This window comes from Amblyomma maculatum, chromosome 6 (genome assembly GCF_055883805.1).
Source record: "Amblyomma maculatum isolate TAMU_Amacu chromosome 6, ASM5588380v1, whole genome shotgun sequence".
NCBI classification, from domain to species: domain Eukaryota; kingdom Metazoa; phylum Arthropoda; class Arachnida; order Ixodida; family Ixodidae; genus Amblyomma; species Amblyomma maculatum.
The window spans coordinates 18,147,517-18,171,254 of NC_139349.1; the positions used below are offsets into that span (position 1 = coordinate 18,147,517).

General features: G+C 43.7%; 1 protein-coding gene across 1 annotated transcript in view; it reads right to left on the reverse strand.

The window, feature by feature from the left end:
* Positions 1-9,638: 9,638 nt before the first annotated feature.
* Positions 9,639-23,738, reverse strand: part of LOC146185179 (uncharacterized) — a 279,635-nt gene continuing 265,535 nt past the window's right edge. The window contains exons 7-8 of the mRNA XM_084606157.1: positions 12,963-13,185; positions 9,639-12,048 (exon numbers count right to left, since the gene is read on the reverse strand). Of these exons, the coding sequence (XP_084462283.1) occupies positions 11,963-12,048; positions 12,963-13,185 (309 nt within the window). The 3' untranslated portion in view covers positions 9,639-11,962. The remainder of the gene's footprint in view (positions 12,049-12,962; positions 13,186-23,738) is intronic.

Below are 23,738 nucleotides of genomic sequence, written 5' to 3' on the forward strand. Positions count from 1 at the left end.
AGCGAAAAATGGTAGGGGTAACATTAAGAGATAGGAAGCGTGCAAAGTGGGTCAGAGAAATAACTCAAGTTACCGACATTCTAGCGGAAATTAAGAAGAAGAAATGGGCATGGGCAGGACATGTAGTGCGAAGAGAGGATAACCGATGGTCGCTTAGGGTAACAAACTGGATTCCAAGGGAAGGAAAGCGTAGCAGGGGGCGGCAGAAAGTTAGATGGGCGGATGAGGTTAAGAAGTTCGCAGGGGTTAAGTGGATACAGCTAGCACAGAACCTTGTTAAGTGGAGAAATATGGGAGAGGCCTTCGCCCTGCAGTGGGTATAGTCAGGCTGATGATAATAATGATGATGATGATGATGGTGATGCTGATGATGATGATGGTGGTGGTGGTGATGAAATTGGTCTGGATTGGGTTGGACTCGATTGTACTGGCTTAGACTGAATTGGGCTGGATTGGTTGGATTGTATTCGACTAGAATGAAGTGTACTTGATTGGACTGGATTTGATCAGATTAAATTGGTTTGGATTGTATCAGATTAGACTGAATTGAATTGTATTATACTAGATTGGATGGGATTGGATTGGAGAGGAATAGGTGGCTCAGCGCCAGGCGCACTTACTTTCGCTACGTATACGCTGGCCTAGCAGAGTTAAGTCACGGCTAATTTTCTTTATTTTTTTTTCTGGCGTCCTTTATGCAAGTTGACCATCGTGACCACTGCAGTTCATGAATTAGCCTATAGCGTTCATTATGTATCGACCCAATTCCTGGTTCCAAAAACCTGTACCAAGCATCGCTACCAATTCTTAACTGTACTATGCACGATGAATGACCCTGTGCAACTTTTGAGCATTTTCACCTAGTGTGCAAATATTCTCATGAACAGCAGCCAATATTAGTTCACAACCTCTGCAATGGAGGTGCTCTCTAATGACGCTAAATAAAGCTCCTACCTGGTGGTTCACGAATCGAGCATAGTGCTACTTTTAATATACATGTACTCATGTTGAGAATATCCTACGGTCTGACAGAGCACCCATAAATATCTAATCACATCCTGCTTGTACGGGTATGACACTCTGCTTCTTAAAAATTCTGTAACAAGGGATACAGCTATAAAGGCTAAATCGTCATTGGTTGGGCTAGCAGAGGCCACAATCATGAGCGCCGATTGCGTTTACGAATGTTTCGATCTCTTGTTCGCTCAACTCTTTGAAGCTTAGCCCCTGCTTTCTGAAAGATTGGTTTGGTTGGCTTGGGGGGTTTAAAGTCCTAAAGCGACTCAAGCTATGAGAGACGTCGTAGTGGAAAGCTCCGGAAATTTCGGCTACTTTGGTGCACTTTAACGTGCATTGACATCGCACAACGCACGGGCTCCTTACTTTTCGCTTCCATCGAAAAGTGGGCGGGATTCGATTCCATATCCTTTGCCGTACAGTATAGTGAAGCGCCTTGACCACTGCATCGCCACGGCGGCGTGCAGTGGTTTCTAAAACGTTTGAAGGGTAAATGCATGTGAGGAAATTGAAATGATTATCAAGAAAATAGTTGTCCTGGCATTCCGATCAGGGGAACGAGTCGCCTATCAGTCTGCATCTCATGAAACTACTTCAGGTGGGGCCAACGTTGCTGGCTCGCAGAGGGTTTTTAAAATTTAGCTAAAATTTCTCAAGGACACTTAGTAATGAACATCACCCTGATAGAGCTGAATAGACAGCACTAACGCTTAGGCTTCACGTCCGGCCAATCCCTAATGTTGAAAATGTTAACAACTTTTATTTGTGCTCCAAAGCTGCATGCGGTGCACACGTAATTACGGAAATGGCCTTAGGCAACATGTTTTTATCATGCAAAATCAAGTTCTCACCAGTTAGGTCATAAAGTCTGCCGAACGATAAATTCTCATTCCGTCTCCTTTCTTGTCCGCTGTGTTTCGCGCTGCTTCTACAAAATGTCATGTCAACAAGCTCGACTTTCCGTGTTATAAAAGATAAGTTCATTTGAATGATAACCCTAACAACCACCTTAAATTTCTGCAGTCATGATCCTGCATTCGAAGGCTTTGCTGATAACTTACTGCATGAACTTCTATATACGGGCTGAATGTTATTCTCGTCATGCATTCCGAAATCCTCAAAACAAGCCAACTTTATTCGTTGATTCCGTATTGTTTAATAAACAACTTGGTCGCTTAAATTCAAATGGAGAAGATATTGATGAATAAATCTTGGTAGCTTTTCGTTTTCCTCTTAACAGAATATTCAATCCCCGGGCCTTCGAGAGAGAATTTTCTATCAATCCTGCTTAAGAGGAAGTCAGTATTACATATGGACGATGTGTTGCGTTGACGTTATTTGGATATGAACAGCTTTTTACACCGTAAGATGAAATCACGTAGCGCAATATTTACACAATATTCACCCTTCGAATGCTCCTAAAGCTAATCAACAAAGTCTATGTAATAAAAGAAATGCTTACAAAAGAAGAATCGATTTCGTGAATCATCTCTCCCCTTGTTGGTTCACGTTATCGTGGTTGTACGGAGCTGCGATTGATTTCTTAAGCGCTATATCATGTAAGGCCAAGTTGTCCGACCCTGTATCTGTGTAAAAGACTTTACTGCAGCTCTCCTTTCGAAGAGTCCCCCTTCCCGACTTCGTATTCATTATTTGATTTATTATCTTTATACTAGATCACAGCACGCACTTCAGCGTGACAAAATTGAGCTTTGACAAATATTGACGGCTGTTGGGCTTCCTTGAAGCGTAAATGTTTGAGAACCTCTGGTTCAGGGTATGAGGTGTATATTTCTTGTAGTCTGTGCTCTTTGCAAGGCAGCAAGCAAAAATAATTTCTTTTAAACATGGTAGCGCACCTTGGCGCGTACAGTGCAGTGGAATTGTAAGCATGTACTACTGGATGCCGATTCCATTAACAATGGCACTGCATGCGCCGCTATCACTGATACTAATATGCATCTGCTGTTCTAATTGTTTCCATCTGGATGCACAAAACGTGACGTTTGTATGTTGAGCACGCTATAACCACTAGAGCGACAAGCGCAAAGTTTGAGCTTGATTGTAGAGGAGGAGGAGGAGGAGGAGGAAAAACATTTATTATGTAAACTTCCTTTTCTTCCTGAGTGGAGCCCTCAGTCTAGGGCTCCATGTGCCGCCTTAATCCTGCAGGCCCGCCAGAACAGCTGTCGCTGGTCTTGCGGTTTGGTGCTGATGAAGCGGTCTCAGAAGAAATAAATACACGTCAGTCCATAAGCCCATGGGCCACGGCAATCCTCTCGGCCCGCTCGATTAGCCAGCGTTGTTCGGCAGTTGTTTGCAGGCGCAGCTGTGGCATTTAAGCTGTCACTTGTCAGTTATACTGATCGGTGACTTTAATATCGGCGCATCAGTACCAGTTCTTCAAAGGCTAAAGTTCCTTGATGTCATTGAATCTTTCTGCTGTACCAATCTCATTCACTTACCAACGCAATTTGCAGCACTTACTGAATGATTCATTTATGTGTTACCAAACATCCTCAAAGCATTGTTTTTTCAGGAATTTTGACATTAGACTTGAGCGATCACTTGTTAATGTTGTTTTTTTTTATGCGTTCTATGTAACCAAAAGCAGCGATAGTTTTTCTATGTTTTTTATGAAAATTAACCCACACATTATAGAAGTAGTGCGATAAAAACGCGTTTATAATGAGAAGAAGCCTAGCTTGTCGTACATCTTTCTGAGCGCAATTAAAGAGTGCTACGAGAAAGCCTTCCCTCTGGTTGCGCTTAATAAACTACAGAAAGTCTATGAAACTATGGAGACACTCGTGACTTATACGTAAGGATAAGAAAAAGATAAACTATACAGCACATTTATTTTCTGGAGAGATGCTGGCAAATTATTGGAGTATAAAACAGTCCGGAAAAAAGTCGAACTCTGATCTCAAAAAAGCCAGAACTGGGTTTTACAAACTAAAGTTCATTTCAATGTCAAATAATTCTAAGCAAACCTGGAACGAAGTCAGAAGCCTTGTTGCAAACTCGAACAATGCGATCCCTACCACACTAAGACTTAAAGGAGTTGAATATTGCAATACAGCTCTAGCTGGAAGATTTAATGGCCATTAGGTGAGGCCAGTGCACCAACAAATGTTTCCGATACTGGACAAGGAGACGAAGCATACTTATTTCGAGAGCCAAAGCTCTATATTTCTTGACCCTTGTACGGTAGCTGATTTTTTCTTTTCTTTTCTCAAGCATTTAAAAAGCACAGCAGCTGGGGTTGATAATCTGATCCGAGGCTATGTGGTCCATTTCAACACATATATAATAAGTATTTAATTATCGGTCATTTCTCTGATGGAATGGAGATAGCCAAAGTAGTAATTATGCATAAAGAAAGTCGGTATTAAGACAAACAGCTACCGACCGATCTCAGTCTTGCCTGTGTTCTCAAAAGCTTTAGAGCATCCCCTGAAGACGCAACTTATTAGGTTTCTTGACGAAAATAAAAAGGCATTCGAGGCATAGCGCTCCGGCTGTACCGCAATTATTTTTCTGGAAGATACCAATAGACATGTCTCAATGGTTTTCGTCCTCAGCTAAAATAAATAATTTATGACGTTCCACAGCGCTCCATCTTAAGACCGTTGTTTTTTATTATGTACATTAACATTATTGTACCCATTGCACTCAGCACTGAGATCATTATCTACGCTAATGACACCAATTTTTTTTTTCTAGAAATACTTCTAGTGCTCTTTCAAGCAATGCCAATGCATAGTTACACGAATTACCGTCCTGACTGAATGCAAACCAATCACAGCTAAATGTTGGTAAAATAAAATTTCATCATCTTTAAACCCAGAAATAAACCTAAAGACGCATTTATCAATATTACATTTAATGACGCTATATTAGACAGGGCGTTTTATGTTATTGGGTGTACACTTTGAGGAGCTTTTGAGCTTTAAGCCACATATAAACAGAATGCACGCGAAAGTATCTAGACCCGTCGCCATGCTGCATAAAATTAGGCACTTAAACCCCGTAGGATTTAAGCGACAGTTTTACTTCACCCTTATCTATTCTCACCTTAACTATTGCTTACTAGTTTACGGCTCTAACACTGAAACCAACATTGGTAGACTCATCATTCTCAAGAAACTAGCCATTCGACACAATGAAAACCTTGAGTGGCTGAAACACACAGCCACGTGTTTTAAAGGCACTAGGTGCTTAAAGTTCACTAATTACACCAGCTTAAACATACCAAACACTTTAGAAATAAAGCTCTACGAGATCCATAAAGAATACCCGCCTTACGCTTGCCCACTACTCGGTAAAGCATAAGACACAGCCTCTATAGACACACCCGCTGTGAGAAATAATTATGGTACCGAAGCTTTGATGTACTTAATCCCTAACTTTCTAAATACTCATCCATCCTTCCCAGATATCAGTCAACAATTGAGATCACCTAGGGGCTTTAAAGAAGTCTTCCCCTTACATGCTCTCCTATTCCATACCATGCAATTTTTTATTCCATTTCAAAGTGTAAAGATGTTCGAACGTTACTTGAATGTGTTGTGAATTGTTTCAGTACCGTTTATTTAGTATTTCACTTGTATTTGTGTAAAGTCTTAATTCATCACTTGCATCTGCCGACCTGTGTATGGGTGACAGGGCCCTCGTCAGGCAAAGAGTATAAGCCTTTAGTCCTGTTATCCAAGACCAATTGTGTCTAAAAGAATGTCCAAAGAAATAAAATAATTAAGTCCCCCCCCCCTCCCAAATTTCCTCCAGAAAAAAAAAAAAAGCATCGCTGATAGAACAAAAACGCTCTCGCAACTTTCGAGAGGTTTGCAAGCAGAGCAATCCTGCTCGCATGAACAAAAAAATAAAACGGGAAATAAGAAATAACAATGCTCCAGTTTTGAATAAAGCTCCTTCGTACAGACAATAAGCAAAAGGCTAGAACTTCCTTTTGGACAATACAGGTTGTCACTTGAGAGCAATAATAATGTGCTTCCTCAAGGGGAAGAATGGGGATTGTTGCGTAATCATATTTCTTAGTAAACACAATAATGATCAGCGTATAACAAAGGACTTTTCGTTTGCTGAAACAGCAGCTGCGTGACAAACAGCGCGCAAGCAGGCACACGAACGACAGTGAGTATTGACTCCTTTACTAAACGTATGTACATGGCATCTCAGCATTCATCATTCGAGTCTTAAAATTTATTGATATTCTATTTTGTCTACGGACAAAAATATGTACACAACTTCACACTTCAACGACGCCATTATAATACAGATCACTACAGCCCACATCACATTTCACAAAAACTTGCACTCCGAATCGCGCCTTTCATAAACGCGCGCAAGCAAAAGAGCGGTGAACAACACCTCAAGCCCCGGGTGTGTAGAACACCACCAGAAATCGCTTGAAGAGAAACCAACCGGGTCAAGAAAAGAGAGGAGCTGGTAACAATTCATTCTTACTTTTCTGTCGCCAATTCATAACCTTAATTAAGAAGAGCCTCTTTGAAAAAAGTATCATAAGCTTATTTTGAGTAACATGTCGCCTTCCTGCAGTGTCTTTTTTTTTTTTTTGTGGTATGACTGCATACCGTATCGTATATCTCTGTCAACATGTACTGCTTCTGACGATCAACAGTTCACACACTGCTGAAGAAAGCCCCTGCAATACCTGTAGGTGTCCCTTACACCATCCCACCCCTCCAAAGCCCTAATTTCGGAACCTTCATGGATGTCATATTCCCCAGCGGAACATCTTCACAGCCAACAGGGGAACGTCATGCACTCTAACATTTTCGGACACTAGGTTGACGCTGAGTGTGACGTAGTGTCAGTGTAGAGTAAATTGGCAATGCAGCTCTAACTGCAATCTCTTTATGTAGCTGCTGCCCCTAAAAGCAATTAGGCAGGCCTCTGTTATTTACGCAAAAAAAAAAATATGCTGTAATTATTATTACCTGCAACAACGCAAAACTAATTTAACGCTACCCGTATTTTCGCTATTCCTCAGCAAGCGCGAATTTGCACCGGCTTGCTTAGCTTAGAATTTGCATAAATTTGGGAAGTACAATATCTTTCTCATTTTAGGCTTCTGTAAACTCAAAAACAATAGTAATTCTGGTGGAAAATGTTCAAATATGTAGAAAATAATCTTCTGCTTTTATATTTGCCTTGAAAAGCAATTGCACGTAACTACTAAATATATTGCATACTGTTTGACAAGAGACGCTGTGCCAGAATATTTAAGTTCCGTTCTGTCGTTTCTTATCCCAGTTTAAAGTGTTTGAAATAAAAATTTTGATAACGAAAGAACATTTGCAATGTCGCGTAAATCGACCACATCTTCTGAAAACGCTTTGCATGCCTTACAAATGTTTGTGCAAACAACGCCACGGCGAGAAGAGACGACACGAGAGCTCGTGTTGCTTCTTCTGGCAGCATCTCTTTAAGCGCTACATTCTCAAATGCATAAAAAAACAAACTAGCTCAACTGCATTATCTGTATCCTCCATGTCGAAATAAAAAGCAAACTGCTCGATATGATCCGATAAGTGAGAGAAAAGTAATTTTGGTCAGCTCAGCTCTTTTTTGTTTTTGTTTATTTCAAGCCCAAAATTGTCAACCTATTCTTCCATACCGTTCGCAAAATTCTACAAAACTGACTTTGAACCTCCCAACGCGTACATCCTCTCTAGCTTTGGTTCTTTTGAGCAATCAGTCACTGTTCGCCTGAGTTTTTCAGGGGCAATGCCGTCAGAGGCACAGCCAAGCAAAAGAACTCACTGCTAAGTTTACACACTAAATTAATATCACATCACATATCTACAGTCATATCAACAATTGCCAGACGCAAAAAAGTTTCAACCAGCGCAGCTGTACACACTTCGACACGTACCGTCGGTTGTGAAACTTCCGAAGCCATGAAGCTGGCGATCGCATTTAGTGCGTGATTTGAAACACGGCATAGTATTGACGCAACTCGATAGTCGTACATTGGGTCACAGGCTGGCGAGAACTGATCCGCTCCCATAGACTTAAGCTTGCGACTGCGCAACCGCCGGGGTACATTAGCGTGGGAATTTCAGCAACAGGTCGGACATTGATAAACTTTTATAAGACATCGGAGTCATCATGGGAAAAACAAAACAAACCTGAGTAATGAGAGCTACGTGGGAATAATTTGCGCCTGTTGATCACCCTGTAAACTCAAATAGCATTCTGTTCGTGGCTCCATTTTTTTTTCGCATGGCTAGAAGCACCAACATCAAAGAGGTCAAGATCTGCTACACGGTTAAGCTGGCCATTTCATACACGCAACCTTATATAACAGTGACAAGCGCTGTACCGGTCACGAAGCATGCACATACGCACGCACGCACACGCACACGCACACACACACGAATGAAAACAATATTGTACTACGTTCCATTCGCTTCTACCATTCGTAGCGGCCATTCATGATCAACATTTGCTCTGACTCAAATTAAGTGCTCACATGCCAACACACAAGGAACATGCCCACACAGAAATTTTGAAAGGTATAGGATTAAACAAAAGCATGCTTCTCATGCTTCCATTCGCTGCCGCTAATAATGCGAGTACAAGGGGATGATGTTTTAACAGCACCGCCCGAACACCTTCCATTAAGTCGGCCAACGTTTTAATATGAAGTGAAGTAGAGAAATCACGGAAAGAAAATGAGCATGAACGCGTTTCACGCACTCTGCTCTTCCATAAAGAGGAACAAATTTGTCATTGTGGTGTAACAGCAAAACCTTCACTCGTAAAGCAAGTGGAACTGGCGGTTAGATTCCACCATTAAGACCCAACATTCGACCCCTTTGCGAAGCCTGCCGATGACTGAGCGAAGCACTGGCGTATTTACAGCGGCTATTGCACAATACGCCACACGGACCACATTTGCAGCAACAAGCGCATTAAACCTATAGTTGCCCACCCTCATTGCTGCTGCTGCTTCGTGACAAGAGAAGGCAGTGGCTGACAATATGACAGACTTTTCGCGTGACTTAGATCAAACAATGGTTGCATGCACAAGCGGGCAGCAGGTAAGTTTCCGCAACGGGCAAACGAGGCGGGCAGGGACGCAGGAAAACGTACATATCAGTACGCTCTACATTTCGATTTCGTCCATTTTATTGTGCATTTCCATTTGGTGCTTGAAGCTCCACGACCCAGCGTTTAAACAAAACAAGCGAGAAGGCTATGGAGAATGGTCTTCATGAGCTGCCGAGTTAGTACGGCACGAGAGCCTGTGACTGTGACAATGTAAGCAATATTTTGAGTCCGTACAAGTCATTTGCGTACGTAGGAGGCACGCGCCTACCACACAGGTTAATCGGAGAAATATGGAAAGTCATGCTGATTCTCTTGCATATTTGGGCCTGTACCCCAGTTACACCGTTGTCTTTTATTTAGCAGATTTTAGGGAGGCCCGGTTTCATTCCTAATAACTGCCGTAAAGCTCCTTCGATGAATTTTAGCATTCAAAAAATCCCCCCGGTTTCCAGAACTCAGAGAAGGACATTAATTGCAGGGAGGATAAGGAAGGCAGGGGGGGGGGGGGGAGGTGGGGGGGGAATTAATTTTTACAGAGCTTATGGCGGCTATGTTCGCATTCGAAGAGTCAATGCAATGAGAGGATTTTGTTCCAATCGAAGACCCTCTAGTATTCGAATGTACCGTAGCTTCGGAATACATTTCATCATATCCTTGGCGTAAAGCTGATTCGCTGGTGGAATTACACGTGAAAATATAAAATTTAACTTCTCAGCATTTCAAGTAGCTACATGCTTTCTTGCTGCGTGACATTTGTTCGTCCACGGGAAAAAGTTTGTTAAGTAGAAAGCATGAGATTGCAACTTAAAAAACTTACCCTTTAGGAGTGAACGGAATGTGAGTAATTAAAACGTAATATATGTACAAACAGACAGATGAAACATTGTGACAGAAAACATTGTGACAAATTAAGCATTGTGTTCAGAATGGTCTGTACATGCGACAAAGCGCAATGCTATAAGGGCTCAAAAATGTGGAGGCTTATTTCTAGATACTCGCTGCGGCTTCCAGCTGTAGCAAGCTTTTGGGGTTCATCTGGTGCTTCCTTTTTTTGGAGTGACTGACGTGCGCTCAGTCGGGCATTCCACTCAAGTAGTTTCGGCCCCATGCTCCCATGCAGTGTAATTAGCATGCCATGTAGTACTTAGCGAGTTTGGCCAAGGAATCTCTCTGATATTAATTATAGATGCACAATGTTTTTCGTAAAAAAATTTGTGCGGTGAACAGTTTTGGGACCTCGCCGTTTGTGCAACCATATCAAATGGCCCTATGACAACGACGTTGGCGCTGATTTTCTCCGCCCATTCTCTAAAAAACATAAGTAGCCCGCTTTTTTATTTTCTGCCCGAATATACTGAACGTCAGAGTTGTTGCTCGGACTATTCAAAACATGAGACAGGGTTGTCCTGTCTCATTCTTTTGAAGGAAACCGAAAATGTACAGGCAGCATGTTATACACTAGCATGTTGATAAATAGCAGTAGTTAGGTCGTGATCGCGCGCGTTTGAATTCTCCTCGCCACAGTGTTAAAAATAAAAACGTAACATTGACATAAATATCTTTTCTGCGTGATTCTGTCTATGCAGATGGTTCAGGATTTATGTATACAAAGAAAATTAAAAAAAAATGAACCGGGAAAATGAGCGTCTCGCGTTGTATGACTACGCTGAACAGCCAACGCACTGCACCACCAGCCTCGTTGCGCTGCATATCGTCGCATGACTAGGTCACGGTCTGCGCTCAATCAATGGCGATTTCAAATGCTGCTAACAGATAAATTCAATTATATTTCCTTTCTGATGTGCAGTTTCAGCGATAACGGGCGCTGAACTCGTCATAGAACCATGTGAACGTATATACCAACGCCGACGTACTGCCAGTATCTTCCAGACGCTGTCTACAGCGAGAGTTTCATTAAGAGAAGTACTGTTTCTCCTTGGAAATATACGCGCACTGCTGAAATACGAAAGAACCATGAGCTGACACTGAATTCCGTACTTAAAACTCTATATCTACAACTTTTGCATTCCGATTTTTGTCGCGATCAATAACGTCGTAAACCTAGAGATGGCCACATGCTCGCATTGGGCGCCGAAATGTGGTTTGTTTGTTTTCAGTGGCACGCCTGTAGCCTTGGTTATACTGCCTAGCTGAGAGCCAGCCCGCGGCACCCTCATTGGAAATCGCCATTCGCATTTCTTTGTATTGGATGCGGCTAGAACTACGAGTACATCGCTGTACAAGATTTATAAAGCAATGGCCAACCTGGAAGAGTCGACCCGCAACAGAATTCATAGCAGCGGATCGAACAAGAAATACGAAGCAAAACGGAAGGAGAAGGTGCGCTGGATCCTCTTGTACATGCCTATTCGACTTCTATGCCAGCCAGATCAGTCGATTGTAGTAAATCAAGCCCTCTCGAGCAACCCTTCCTCCCCATAGCCCATGTGCCAGCCTTAATGTCGCTTTTATACTGTCTCGTGGTCAGGCGGCATTCGCAGACATTAGCGGAAAGCACACGAGCCTCGCTATGTCATTCGGTCGAGCTATGATGCAAGCGTCTGCTCCCCGTAAGTGGCGCCACGCTACGATGAGAAAATAAACAGAAACGTCTGAAAAGGAGGACTCGTAGGCGAGGAGAATGACGTGGCTGGCATTGAATCTCCAGGGTAGGTGGACGAGGCTTCCGCTCGCGCCGCAGAGCACTTCTTTCCGTGTCGCAGGGGGCCCCGCCGCTCGGAGCTGCTGGTTATGCTGGAGCCCTTGTGGATACAGCCATTGGATGAGCGTAGCTGCAGCGGTGCCCTGACCTGCAACCCTCTTTCGACTCTAAGTTGATGCCGCACTACGTCGATGCCGCCAGCAGCCTCGGGAGGACCAGGACCAGCATCAACGCCCAGAGAAAGCCCTTGAGCTGCCAGCTGCCGTTTGCTGCGGCACAAAGGGGAGACGGCGAGGGAAGATAAAAGTTTGGCCTATGTTCGTGATACCCAATAATTCGAAATTTGAGCGTATTTGTTCAATTATTATTTTTTTGTATTTCATTCGTAAAGAATTTGAGAGGTACATGTTCCTGTATATGTCCAGTTCGAGCGTGCTCTGTATTTTCCCTCACAATAGCCCGTCAAATGGATCTAAATCTTCTTTTAGCTATTGATTGTTATAAAAGAGACCCTGGCGTGAAACTTGCAGGCGCCGCGCCACGTCGACCTCGCCACCTATTCATACTCTACAGCTATGTCCATACTCTCCTTCTACGAATACCCTACTCCACATTGTTATATGCAAACCTTCCACATGCTGCGCATTCCTGTTCTCTCGGCAGGAGTTCCTCTGTCAGCCCTAACTCGCCTAGAGTAGTAACCACTTTTGATTACGCATGCTTTCACTCTCGCCACAGCCTCCTCCTTCCAGGGTAATCAGCCGGAGTAGCCAGCTTTATAGCAAGCCGTCTCGCTTTCCTCCAGCATCCTGCTATGTCAACAGTAGCTTCCTTAGAGTCACAATAACGCCCGTCAGGATACGCTAGCTACTGCTGCTACTAGCCCTACTACGATGACCACGACGCCATGGTAACAAGACTGTAACAGTTGCCGCTGCAAAACCTTAAGCAGAATACATCCGCTAGAACTGACAAACGGTGATGGCACTTTACATAACCGAGTTTTCCAAATTTCCCTTCCGCAGCCCGGCTACCGAATCACTTCGAGGCCTATTTAGGTAAGCAGTCCACTTGCGAATGCATCACTCGATAGAATCTCCCCCCCCCCCTCCCTGATTAAATGTTACAGCGAGTGCAAAAAAAAGCATAACTAAAGAAGAGAGGAATAAGGGCGTGTGCTCACTATTAGAGAGCGAGACCTGCAGCCCCGAGCTGTGTCGCCGATCCGCACCGCCGACGGGAACACGCAGCTCGCTGGCGGCCGTGAACTCGCGCAGCTGACGGGAGACACACTTGAGGCGCAGCTCGCCCTTGCTGAAGTGCTGCTCAGACAGCCGGAAGTGGAGCCTCAGCGACGACGCCAGACCCCCTGCTGCCGGAGTGGGAGACACGGACGAGTCCGGAGCCTGAGCACGGGCAGGGTGAGAAAAAGAGTGGAATGCAAGGGAAAGAATGGAATGAGTGTATTGAGCATGTTATGCGCGCACAAATTTACTATTGTTTTTACGTAGCAGTCAGTCGAATGCTCGCACCTGTTCCCATTTATTCAGGTACGAAACGTTATAGCAATTAATAGTAATTATTCGTCAAAATTAATAAACTTGCTGCACTTCTTGACCAACAGGAAATTCTCGACATGATGAGGGCTTGTGCACACCTGTGTTATTTTATCCCCTATTTACAGTGCTTTGAATGATGCTCTCGTTAGATGGATTTCGCTTTGAAGTTGAGAGACATATACGACCGACCTCACCGCTGCAAGCCATGGCCAGCTTTGTATGTGTGATGTGTAAAGAAATTGAAAATTGGTTGGCCTTAATGCCAAATGCATGAGAATGTGAAAGCAATATATATTGATCTCAGACAGCACATTCAGAGCTTTTCCCAAGTGATAACTCTGAAGAGAGGGCACTACGCAGCACCTGATTTTCAAAATGAAAATGCGTGTTAGCCGCACATAAAACTAAGCCGCGAGCCCAGCTGCATGCTTTTGCACTCCCCCTTAAACATTGAAATCCTTCTCCCAATAACCTTGCATTATTAAGTGAAAATGTATTATTGCCTCTTGATAATAAGAACTAATGCTTGCAAATAATCTGGAAAAGGTGCACCTTCTCTGCTCGTCGTGCTCTTAGCTATACTAATTCAGTTAGCTGTCAAGAGTAAAAAATGGTACGCTGTGTTACAGTCAAATTCCTTGTGCACTACAGTGGAAACATTAAACATGCTTTTCTGGATATTTAGGCACATACAAAATACAAATTGTTATTCGGGGAGATATATAGCTACAATACTACACATCTGAAACCTTAGCGGTTTTATATATTGCGGGAAGGAAACCTTTCTCTTCTTACACTTCAGTAAATGCAAGTTACGCGGGATTAAAGGAAGGAAGAGTATGTAGAGGATGTGAAAGCAAACTGGTCTGAATTTTCGTAGGTGACCGTGATTAATTTTTAAATGAATAAATCAATATTCGCTAGCCTTCGTTGTTGACGTTAATGTCCTTATCGAGGTAAGCGCTGTCGGTATTTTGAAGGTGTGCCATGAACGTACTGCAAGACTTCGAAAAAAATAACTGTCGACATCAGACCGATAGTTGCCATCTGCTGCACAGGTTCTCCACTAACTGCTCTCAAATTGTCTACACCTTGTTACGTTATCCGATTGCATCATTTTATTTGATATGCCAGACTGATCTTCAACTCCCTCCCTTCCCACCAGGGGCCATATTTCGCCACGAAATGCACTCTGTAACCTGGGAGGACGGTCTGTGGTCAGCTCCCTGCACTGCATGACCTGTTTAGGCCTTTTAATTTTTATTTATGGACAATATACTGAAGACTTCACCTAGTCCAACTATTATGGAAAAAGACTGAGAATAAACGATATTTGGAGCACAAATATCAAACAGAGAAATTCACTGTTTGAATGGTCACAAAAATCAGACCGGCAGAGTGTGAAGACAAATCACAAATCTTTAGCAAGGGTACTTCCAAAAGTTTTATTTTCAAATACTTTTTCTAGTAAAACTTTTCACTCCGTGGCATTTCGAGGAAAATATGAATATTTGTTACAATTGGAATTTTAGTTTTTCGTATTATGAGCAATCGTGAATCCCAGAGCTAAAAGGCAGGTAATTCTACCTAATGAGGCTTCGGGCCCCAAGCGAAAAACACAAGTACATAAATAATTTGGAGCAGCAGCAATAAGGTGCAATGCTTAAAAAATCAAGAAATACATAGGGAAAATGCCTATTGGTTTGTTCCAGCAAAGTCGGGAGTGAAGGAGTATTTATGCTTTTGGTGAGTCTTTCGAGTTACTATGTGACATAAGGGTCTGATGTGGTTATCATTTTTTTTTTTTTTGTGTGTGTGATCTAGTGAGTGAAGAAAACTCAATTGAGTATTTTTATTTTCTTGGAGGAGCTGTATTTGGTTTGCTATATTTGGAGCACTGCTACGATCTTAAAAAAAGAGAAGTAGCCAATACCGTGTCTAAGCAATTTGCAAACCGTTTGAAAAAAAAAAAAATAGAACATATTCTTGAATCGATTCTTACAGCAATTCATTAGTAAGTGGAAAGAACATTGTGACATAATACGCATATAGCGATATCAGTAATTTACACCCAAGTCAAACACGGGGCCATTAAATTCATATTTATTAGACAGCTTAATTTGTAGTCGCGACTGATCGTTTTATTAAATTTCATGCAGGAAACATACCCCTACACAGCTAACTTTTCTAGTGATAGGTGAATCTGTCCTGTTTATCTCAATAAACAGGAAACAAAAGGCCAATTATTCAAAAACCTCGATGCTGGAAAGACACAATGAGCTTCTAAAGTGTACTCGTAAGTGAAATTCTATTTTACAAACAGCCAGTATAAGGAAACGTTGTGAGAAGATAAATTAAAATGATAGTGCGATCTGACTCGGTCGGCAGTGCCGCAGTTAATCCACAACAGGAAACAGCAGGCGTTTGTAATGGTCAATTAATATTGTTGGATCAATACGTTTCAGAGAGTACTTGTACTTGGCATTGCCGCGCTGCTCGGAGAAATAATCCTGTGTTTCCGCCTCGTTGAATCTGCAGCTTTCATCAGGCACAGCGTCGTTATCGACGTCTACTTCGGTCTGAACTGACATAGCATTGAAGCCGAAACAACTCGCAAGTGTGCTAATGAAACTCTCGGCGCCCTCGGTGAAATAAGCCACGTTTGGAGGCGGAAATACGGAAGACCTGAGTTTCTCAATCTGTGATCTCCCCAATGGGTAGTGAAAAATTGGGATCCCTGCAGCGTGTCTAGAGAATCATCTTATCTCGATAAAAATAAACGCCGTGCTTTGTGATTTTTTTATAACTAACCTGTAGCCGACTCAATAACCGACAGTATCCTATTTTTGGTCACCAGTAGAAGAGAAGAAACTATGTTTCTGTCGAAGACATAACAATGCCCTGATCGAGCATGCAATTCACCTTCGCTTGCACATTTAGCCTTTGGGCGGGCAATACACACTGACGGAGACGACGGTTAGTTAAACGGTTACTGGTGTTAATTTGGTGATGGACCAAAGTAGTTGCTATGATTAACGCCAGCAGGAGTGATAGCAATACAATTAAGTGCGGTGTCGACGTAGTAGAGGTTTCATCAAATACAGTTGCTCCTCCATGATTATAGGGACAAACTGGGATTACGACTAATCTGATCCTCGATATTTCCAGGTGTTCGCAATTCTCGCCCCTTAAGTAGGTGAAAGCCGCGTCGACACCCTGTCAGAGCGAGGAAGTACCGACCGCTTCCCGGTGTCAGCCGCAATGCTGTACTGCAAAGGTTAACAACCGAGACACTTTTTGCTGTCCATCTCAGGGAAGCAGGCTGCGTAGGCACATAGAGTTTCTTGGGAATGAGGAAGTAATTACTCATTGCAATCAATTCAAGGAGCCATTACTTGTTATCCTCTTTTATTCCTTCGCCTAGCACAGAGCCGGGCTAAGTGGAGAAATATGGGAGAGGCCTTCGCCCTGCAGTGGGTATAGTCAGGCTGATGATTATGATTATGATGATGATGATGCTGATGATGATGATCACAGCAAAGTATATGTGAATGCGGTCCACGATGTTGTCCGAAAAAGTATGAAAGAAGCTACGGTAGTGCTGTCTAGCAACATCCAAAGGGCTTCTCGTCTTATGGTGGTCATACCCCCTTGACAGAATAAACAATTTCCCGCAGGTGCTACTGATCACGACATAGTCTGTCAGATCTGATTCGCCCTCCCGCAAGTATAGTAACGCTGCATGAAGGATCCTTGATGTTCAGACCCCCTTTCATTTCTGGAAGACGGAAAACTCACTGCTCAGGTGGGCGAATGGCGCCTTCCTTGTGGAGCATGGGCGTCTATGGCTTGAAGAGTGCCCGAACGAGAGAGCCGACGCACACTTTTCCCGTCTTGAAATTAGATGTTACTGGTAATCGAGGCCTCAGTGATACCACCGTCAGCTCTGGGGCACATGGAAAGTCTCTGAATGTCTCAGCAAGGTGAAAGAGAGTTGCCCGGAACCCTGACGATAAGCTCGAAGCTGAGCGGCGACAGTAGAAAGGCAGAAACTGGATTGCACAAAACGCGAATTATAATTTCTTTACTAAGCGTGCGAAACATTTCAAATTCTTTGCGACATTGTTTTAACAGCGGAGAGATTCCACGCAGATGAGACAAAAGCGCAGCCAGGTTCTTCGAGTCATTGCAGGTGGTCTCTAGCAGTCAGACGATCGTTGTATAAGTTAAGTCAACTGGCACATGTTCGCGGCCTCACGCACATTGACGGCGTCAACTGTATAGCGTACGACGAAGCCATAGCCTCATGTCTTTAGCAAATATTGCTGTTCCAAGACGGTTTCAAGCACCCGGCCGGACGACGACGAGGGCTCCTCTCAGTTCCGCTCCCGCGGTACTGTAGGCGTCTTCGGCCGTATGATGTGGTGGCGTACTAAAATTAGACAAATGCTCAGGCAGGTGATCGGTGAAAAGGATTAACCTCTAACGCCTCAAACGTGAGCGAAATAAGGGCGCTTCGTCGGCAAACCTTAGCCGAAACATGTGTTCACCTTGCATCGCTCAGAGATTCACCAGTACCTCAGAATGATACCAACACGAGGACGTCTTGCAGAACAAAATTCAACCTTCCTGATTTTCATGAACATTACGCATCACTGTAATCGTTGCAATATATTTTTCTTGAAATGAAGCTGATAGATGCTAGGATTGGTATGCCGTGACGATTATCTGTATTAAATTTATCACTGCTTTTATATGCGAGCCCCTTTTTTTAACTCTAGAAGAATGTACTAACATGGGATATGATGAAGATCATGCTCGTGCAACTTGCGGTTTGTAGCCAACCGTATTATAGTAAATCTGCCAAAATAGAAGCCTGGGCGAGTTGGTATGTATACATTCTAAAACAGCGCAAAAGAACAGGGAGAACAGGAACGAAACGTGTTGTACGTTTCGTTCTCTCGTCCCTGTTCTTTTGCGCTGTTTTAGAATGTATTATAGTAAATTTAGATATCTGTACGGGCGGTCAACACTAGATTATACATTCAAGGTTATTCATAAGTTCTTAAACTGCATAAAGGCAGTGAATGTCATCTTCGATGCTGACTAGGTTAAGATAATAAAGACAAGTCGAAGTATCAAGCATAAGCTGCAGCCGTAAATAGTCTACGTTAGCGAAACAACACGCCGTGTGCTTGCTGCGACAGCTCTAATACTGTGAAAGAGGTGCATAGAAGGCTCATTAGAATTATTAATTTCAGTGCACTTGCGGGATTCCAGATTTTACAACTAATTATTTATGTGCCAAATTTACGTGCGCTCAACTAGAGCACCTCATTGCTATTTAAAGACCTTCTCTCCAATAAAGTTTCAGCAAAGCCCTCGAAAGATTCCATCATGGTGAACAGCGACATCGCGGCCACAAGTACTTCCTTTTTTTTTTTAATGCTCAGTTCAACATTGTCATGAAGCCAATCACCTGCAGAGTCAAAGTTTTCGCTGAAACCGTACGCGACGAAATAAAAATTTACTGGTGTTGCAAGCGAAGAAATGAACTGAACAAGGCAAACTTGAAAAATCAATTCAGCAATGCCCACTGTACCAGACATCCAATCAAACTAACGAAGGTCCAACTCGAGCAGATCCTTCGGCTAACGTTTCAAACCTGGTAAGCACGGAGCGCTCATTGTCGGCGAATTTGTGCCGCGTGTCAAATGCATGCGCCCGTGTCTCCAAATTTTTAAATTTTCAGCATCGCCAGAGCACGAATCAGGCAGGAACCGAAAATCTCTAGTGATATTGCGAGCTTGGCGGCACAATTGCGTGCAGTTCTTACGGGAAGCGAATTCACTGGCAAGAAACGCTGCCTCGGGCCAACCTTCAAACCACTCGGTCATTTTCGTAGTCATTTCTCTTCAGTTCTGTATTTTGTAATAGCTGTTTATAAATAAATACTGTAAACGACACGAATGCGCTTCCATATGCTCACCTAGTTTCAAATGAAATATCTTATAGGGCGCACGGCTTCACCAGCTCAGGTACGCATAATATTACGCAACCTAAAAAAGAAAAAAAGCACAGCGTCTAACTCCGTGCAAGCGCATGAAGTGTACTCTACTTCGTTGAGACGAAAGGTAACGTCGGAGAGCACCATCATCGCTGTCACCATTGTGATGCATAATGTCTCCGATATTCCATGAACACGCTATGGCAGAATGCTCAGGCACAAGTCAACGTCATTTCGGTCTGTCAACACCCGCCTCGTGTCATGCCTTCGCGAGCCAAATTGGCGCAGTTGAAAAGCAAAGCGTAACAGGCTGGAAGTCAGGAAGCATCTTCAAAATAACAAACGCTCGTGGCTTTGGTACCGCAAAACAGAAAAATTACATTTTTGGTCTGTTTTTAACTGTGCCTATGCCGGAAACGTATAGCTTACGGAAAAGTACCTTTGTCACTTTGACCGTGTAGTGGCGCAGATTAAACATCAATAGACGTGCTTTTGATTTCAGAGGGTAGTACAAAAAATCTTCTTGCCATCAAGAGGTTTTCAACATTGGAAATTCATTGCAAGCCACACGAAGTGGCTCAGAAGCAGACCCCCTGGACTCTACACTTTTGACAAAGACTGTACATCATGTTAGAAAGTGGCAAAGCGGCAGAAAGCGTCGCTAAGGCACAAACGACAACGCGGACGCTGTGGCGCGTCAATCAGCGGAGGACTCTGCACAGAAAAAGACGTCAGGCCGAATGTGCTATAGCGCATGAAGTAGCAAAAGCGACGACTTAGGAAGAGCGTACTGCACAGCTCAGTGAGTAGAAGCGAACGAAAGAGCCGAGACCCTTTAAAACGTTTGTGGCTAGCATCACCCATCTATAACCTGGTCGTCCTACGTTCCGTATGATTCCTCGCATTGGTGGTGCAGTCGTTAAAGTGCTCGACTTCTGCGCCCGAGGATGCGGGATTGCATCCCGGCCGTTGCGGCCTCTTTCCGATGCAGGTGAAGAGCAAGGAGCCAGTTGCTGCAAGTTAAAGAACTCTAGGTGGTTTATATTTCCGAAGCCCTTCACTATGGCTTCTCTCATAGCCTAAGTCGCTTTGGATCGTTAAAACTAAATTATACTAAAATAACATACTCTAAGCATCGTAGGGTCCTATGACGCTCCTGCTCAGAATTTCACGCTCGCGCCCATGTTTGGATATTTCTGCGACACTGGTGTCTTCACTGATTTCTGTGCAGTTCTCTTCACGCGTCATGCGACGTGGAAATGGAAGAAATGAATCACGGAATCTGTTCGTAGGCTTCCAGCCAAAAAACATTTCGTCTGTCCTCAAACAACGATATTTCTCCCATCGTTAGCGCAATCCGGCGTACCTTTCCGAAGAGCGGGATATAAAGCGTCTGTCTATAAGTACACCATGAAAACAGCGTCTTTCTCAATGACACAGTTGGGCCAGAAAGGCCAACCGATGACACCGCTGACGAGTATGAAAAGGAAGCAGCGACAACAAATAAAACGGCAATACGATAGAAAGCTATACCGATGCAGTAAAGTGGTAGGTGTTTGCTGGAACAGACGGTCGATATTGAAGAACTAAATGAAACAAATGAAAGGTTTAGAAGTAGGCGCCTTTTCGTTCATTGGTTTGTTTGTTTTTGCTTTTAAGAAAGGAGAGCTGCAGTAGCAGGAAAGGCATGTACAAAGGGCGCGTCATGAGGCAGCACGTCAGAGGTCGGGTTGCCATTCTCGAGGAGAACAAAAAATGCCAATAAGCACAGTCGCGTAAAAATAAAGGCACAACGGAAATATTCGCCCCACTGCGGTAATCGATAGCTTAGGTCACAATGGCCATCCATTTTTTTCCCTTCCGGTCCAGTTGCAGCCTTGGTCCGCAGGCCCGGACCATAAGCTCGTATATATATTTACAACACTTGCTCAGATGGTTTCGTCGCGACAACACGCACAAACGTACCCACTGCGCTCCCCTGCAGCTATCCTTGTCAAATTTCGGTCTGGGGACAGGCAATACGCCCCGCTGCGGTCTGCGACTTGCTTCTAAACTTTTTCAGAGAAACGGAGACCGTTAAAAAGGATGGAGCGTTCGCTTCAGATCGCTCCATGCGCCTTACGCTAAGCAGTTAAGAAAATAAAACACGTGTTTTGTGTGGCGTCCCTTTTGTCTCTGGTACTTGATTCATTCCTAGAGTTCGCTGTCTTTTCGCAGGCTTGTACGTCATTTCGATAGTGCCGCCGCGCGTCTGCCTCTTGATATCAAAAAAGGCGACTTATGCGCCGCTTCTATTTACGGACCAAGAAGAAACGGTCTCGACATTGCAGTCAGCGTAACGTCGAAAAACGAATCCGGCGAAGTCACTGATGCGTGAAGGAACAAAATCAAACCATAAACAGTGGACAGGTCTTTGTGGCCGTATGTTAGGGTTCCTTTTTCTTCGCTACTATGAGTAACTACTGCATGGTCTGGGTGATGGCAGACCTTTAGCTAGCGAGCGTCGTCGTTCGCTGGCTGTACAGTTAAAAAGAGCAGGCCATTATTAGACAGTAAAAGAATAAAATGGAAACGAAATTGTTGAAGCTAAGCTGAGCGAAATTTCATCGCATATTTTATTAATAAATATTAATTGTTTGCAGTATTGATGTGTAATGAGAACATATATACATCTATTACTAAAAAATTTCCTAACTCAAAATGAAGCTCGTTTTCGGCGTAACTTTAGCCAAACGCATCACGCCAGTCATAAAAGCTCCGTGTTTACAGTTACATGTGGATGGTGAGTCAGGTTGTCCCTAGATCTGTAACTAAAGAGATATGCACTTATGTTAGTCTGCTAGGGAAAACGTCCATTAGCTGCATAATGCGAATCTCATTTTTTGTTTTTGTTTTTTGTTTTTTTCGTTTTGCGACGCCACGGAACAAGCTGAAGAAAAGCATCACACCACACCAGAAAAGTGCGGAAGCGGTAGAGGGCGCTTCTCGGGGGAATAGAAAAACAAAAAGGAAAGCTACTCCTTCCTCGAGGACAACACAAATTATCGATCCAGCTATGCAAGGGTGGCTGCTTCATACACAAATAACCCGACCCGTCACACAATATTTGTCGATCTAAAGGTCTAAACATGGAGTTAAATGAGTTCGTCAAACGACGTTCCTTTTGACCTTCTCGTACTTCGTCACTGCTCTAATTTTTGTCTTCTTTACTGCCACCTAGGCATGTCTTCTACAGAGACTAAACTTTTACTTTAGTCCCTTCCGATACGTAAGAAATAGAATATGTAAAATCTGAAGGGAAAATTAGCGTAACGGTAAAATCTAACACGAAGCGTACCAGTGGCAACAGTGTGCTTGCAGATTAAGACAGCCGCACTGAAGCACGCATTGCGAACCGACCTGTGCGAAGTGAGACTGGACTTTATTTTGCCATTTTTGGCGCAGCGCTAGCCCTTCCTCGACTTTTCTTTTCTCCTCCAATATCTGCTCTGTGGTTCTTATCTGAAAAAGCCAACTGCGGAACGCAGTAGGTTGGGAGTGCTAGACGTCTTTCGTCAAGGCCACGGTTATGGTCGCTGTTTAGCAGACTGCATGCGAAACACTTTGCTGCGAGAACTAATGACAAGGCGCGAATACATTATGGCAACAGCTTCTCCAAGGAAAGACCAGGAGATGGACCCCTGGTACTCTCCTGCATGTATGCGTCAGCGAGCGCGCCAGTAGCTGCTGATGTACCCTAATAAAAAACGTTGCTGTCACAATTATAAATTCTAAACAAAATATCAGTTTTGTCTTACTCCAGAAATGCGAGTGGCCTAGCGTGGGCGGTGTTTAGCCGAAGACAGTAGGCTAGTCAGAGAACTGTCAAACTTGCTTGGGAAGTCTACTCCGAGCCCACTCAAAGTCTTATTAAATTCAAAGAAATTACCACATATTATAAGGACAGCCACCGCCGCTTTCCAGAACCCTGTAAAGGACTCCGGAGAGCGCACGAAAGGTTCCTTCTCAAAATTTTGTACACAATGCTGTGCCCGGCAGTCTTGAAGCACTTCAATGCAGACTTTGATGGGGGCTGCAGCCTGTGTGGAGCGACCTTCTCGGATGTTTGCCACATGGTCTGGACCTGTCCATCCAATCCCCACCGTTCCCAATCTTTCATTACCCACCTTTCTAGGGAGGCATGGGAGGCGGCGCTGCTCAGCTGCCATGACCTACAGTCCCAGCAGACCTTGCCAGGGCGCGAGCAGCGTTAGACGCCATTGGGGCTCCGGAATAGGAGCTGCACCTAGATTTGTGAGGGCCTGGGCCAATAGAGCCTCGGTCAAAACACCTTCTTGTACAAATAAATGTTTGTCACCTCCAGCTGCACGAGTCAGAGACGCTCGATTTCATT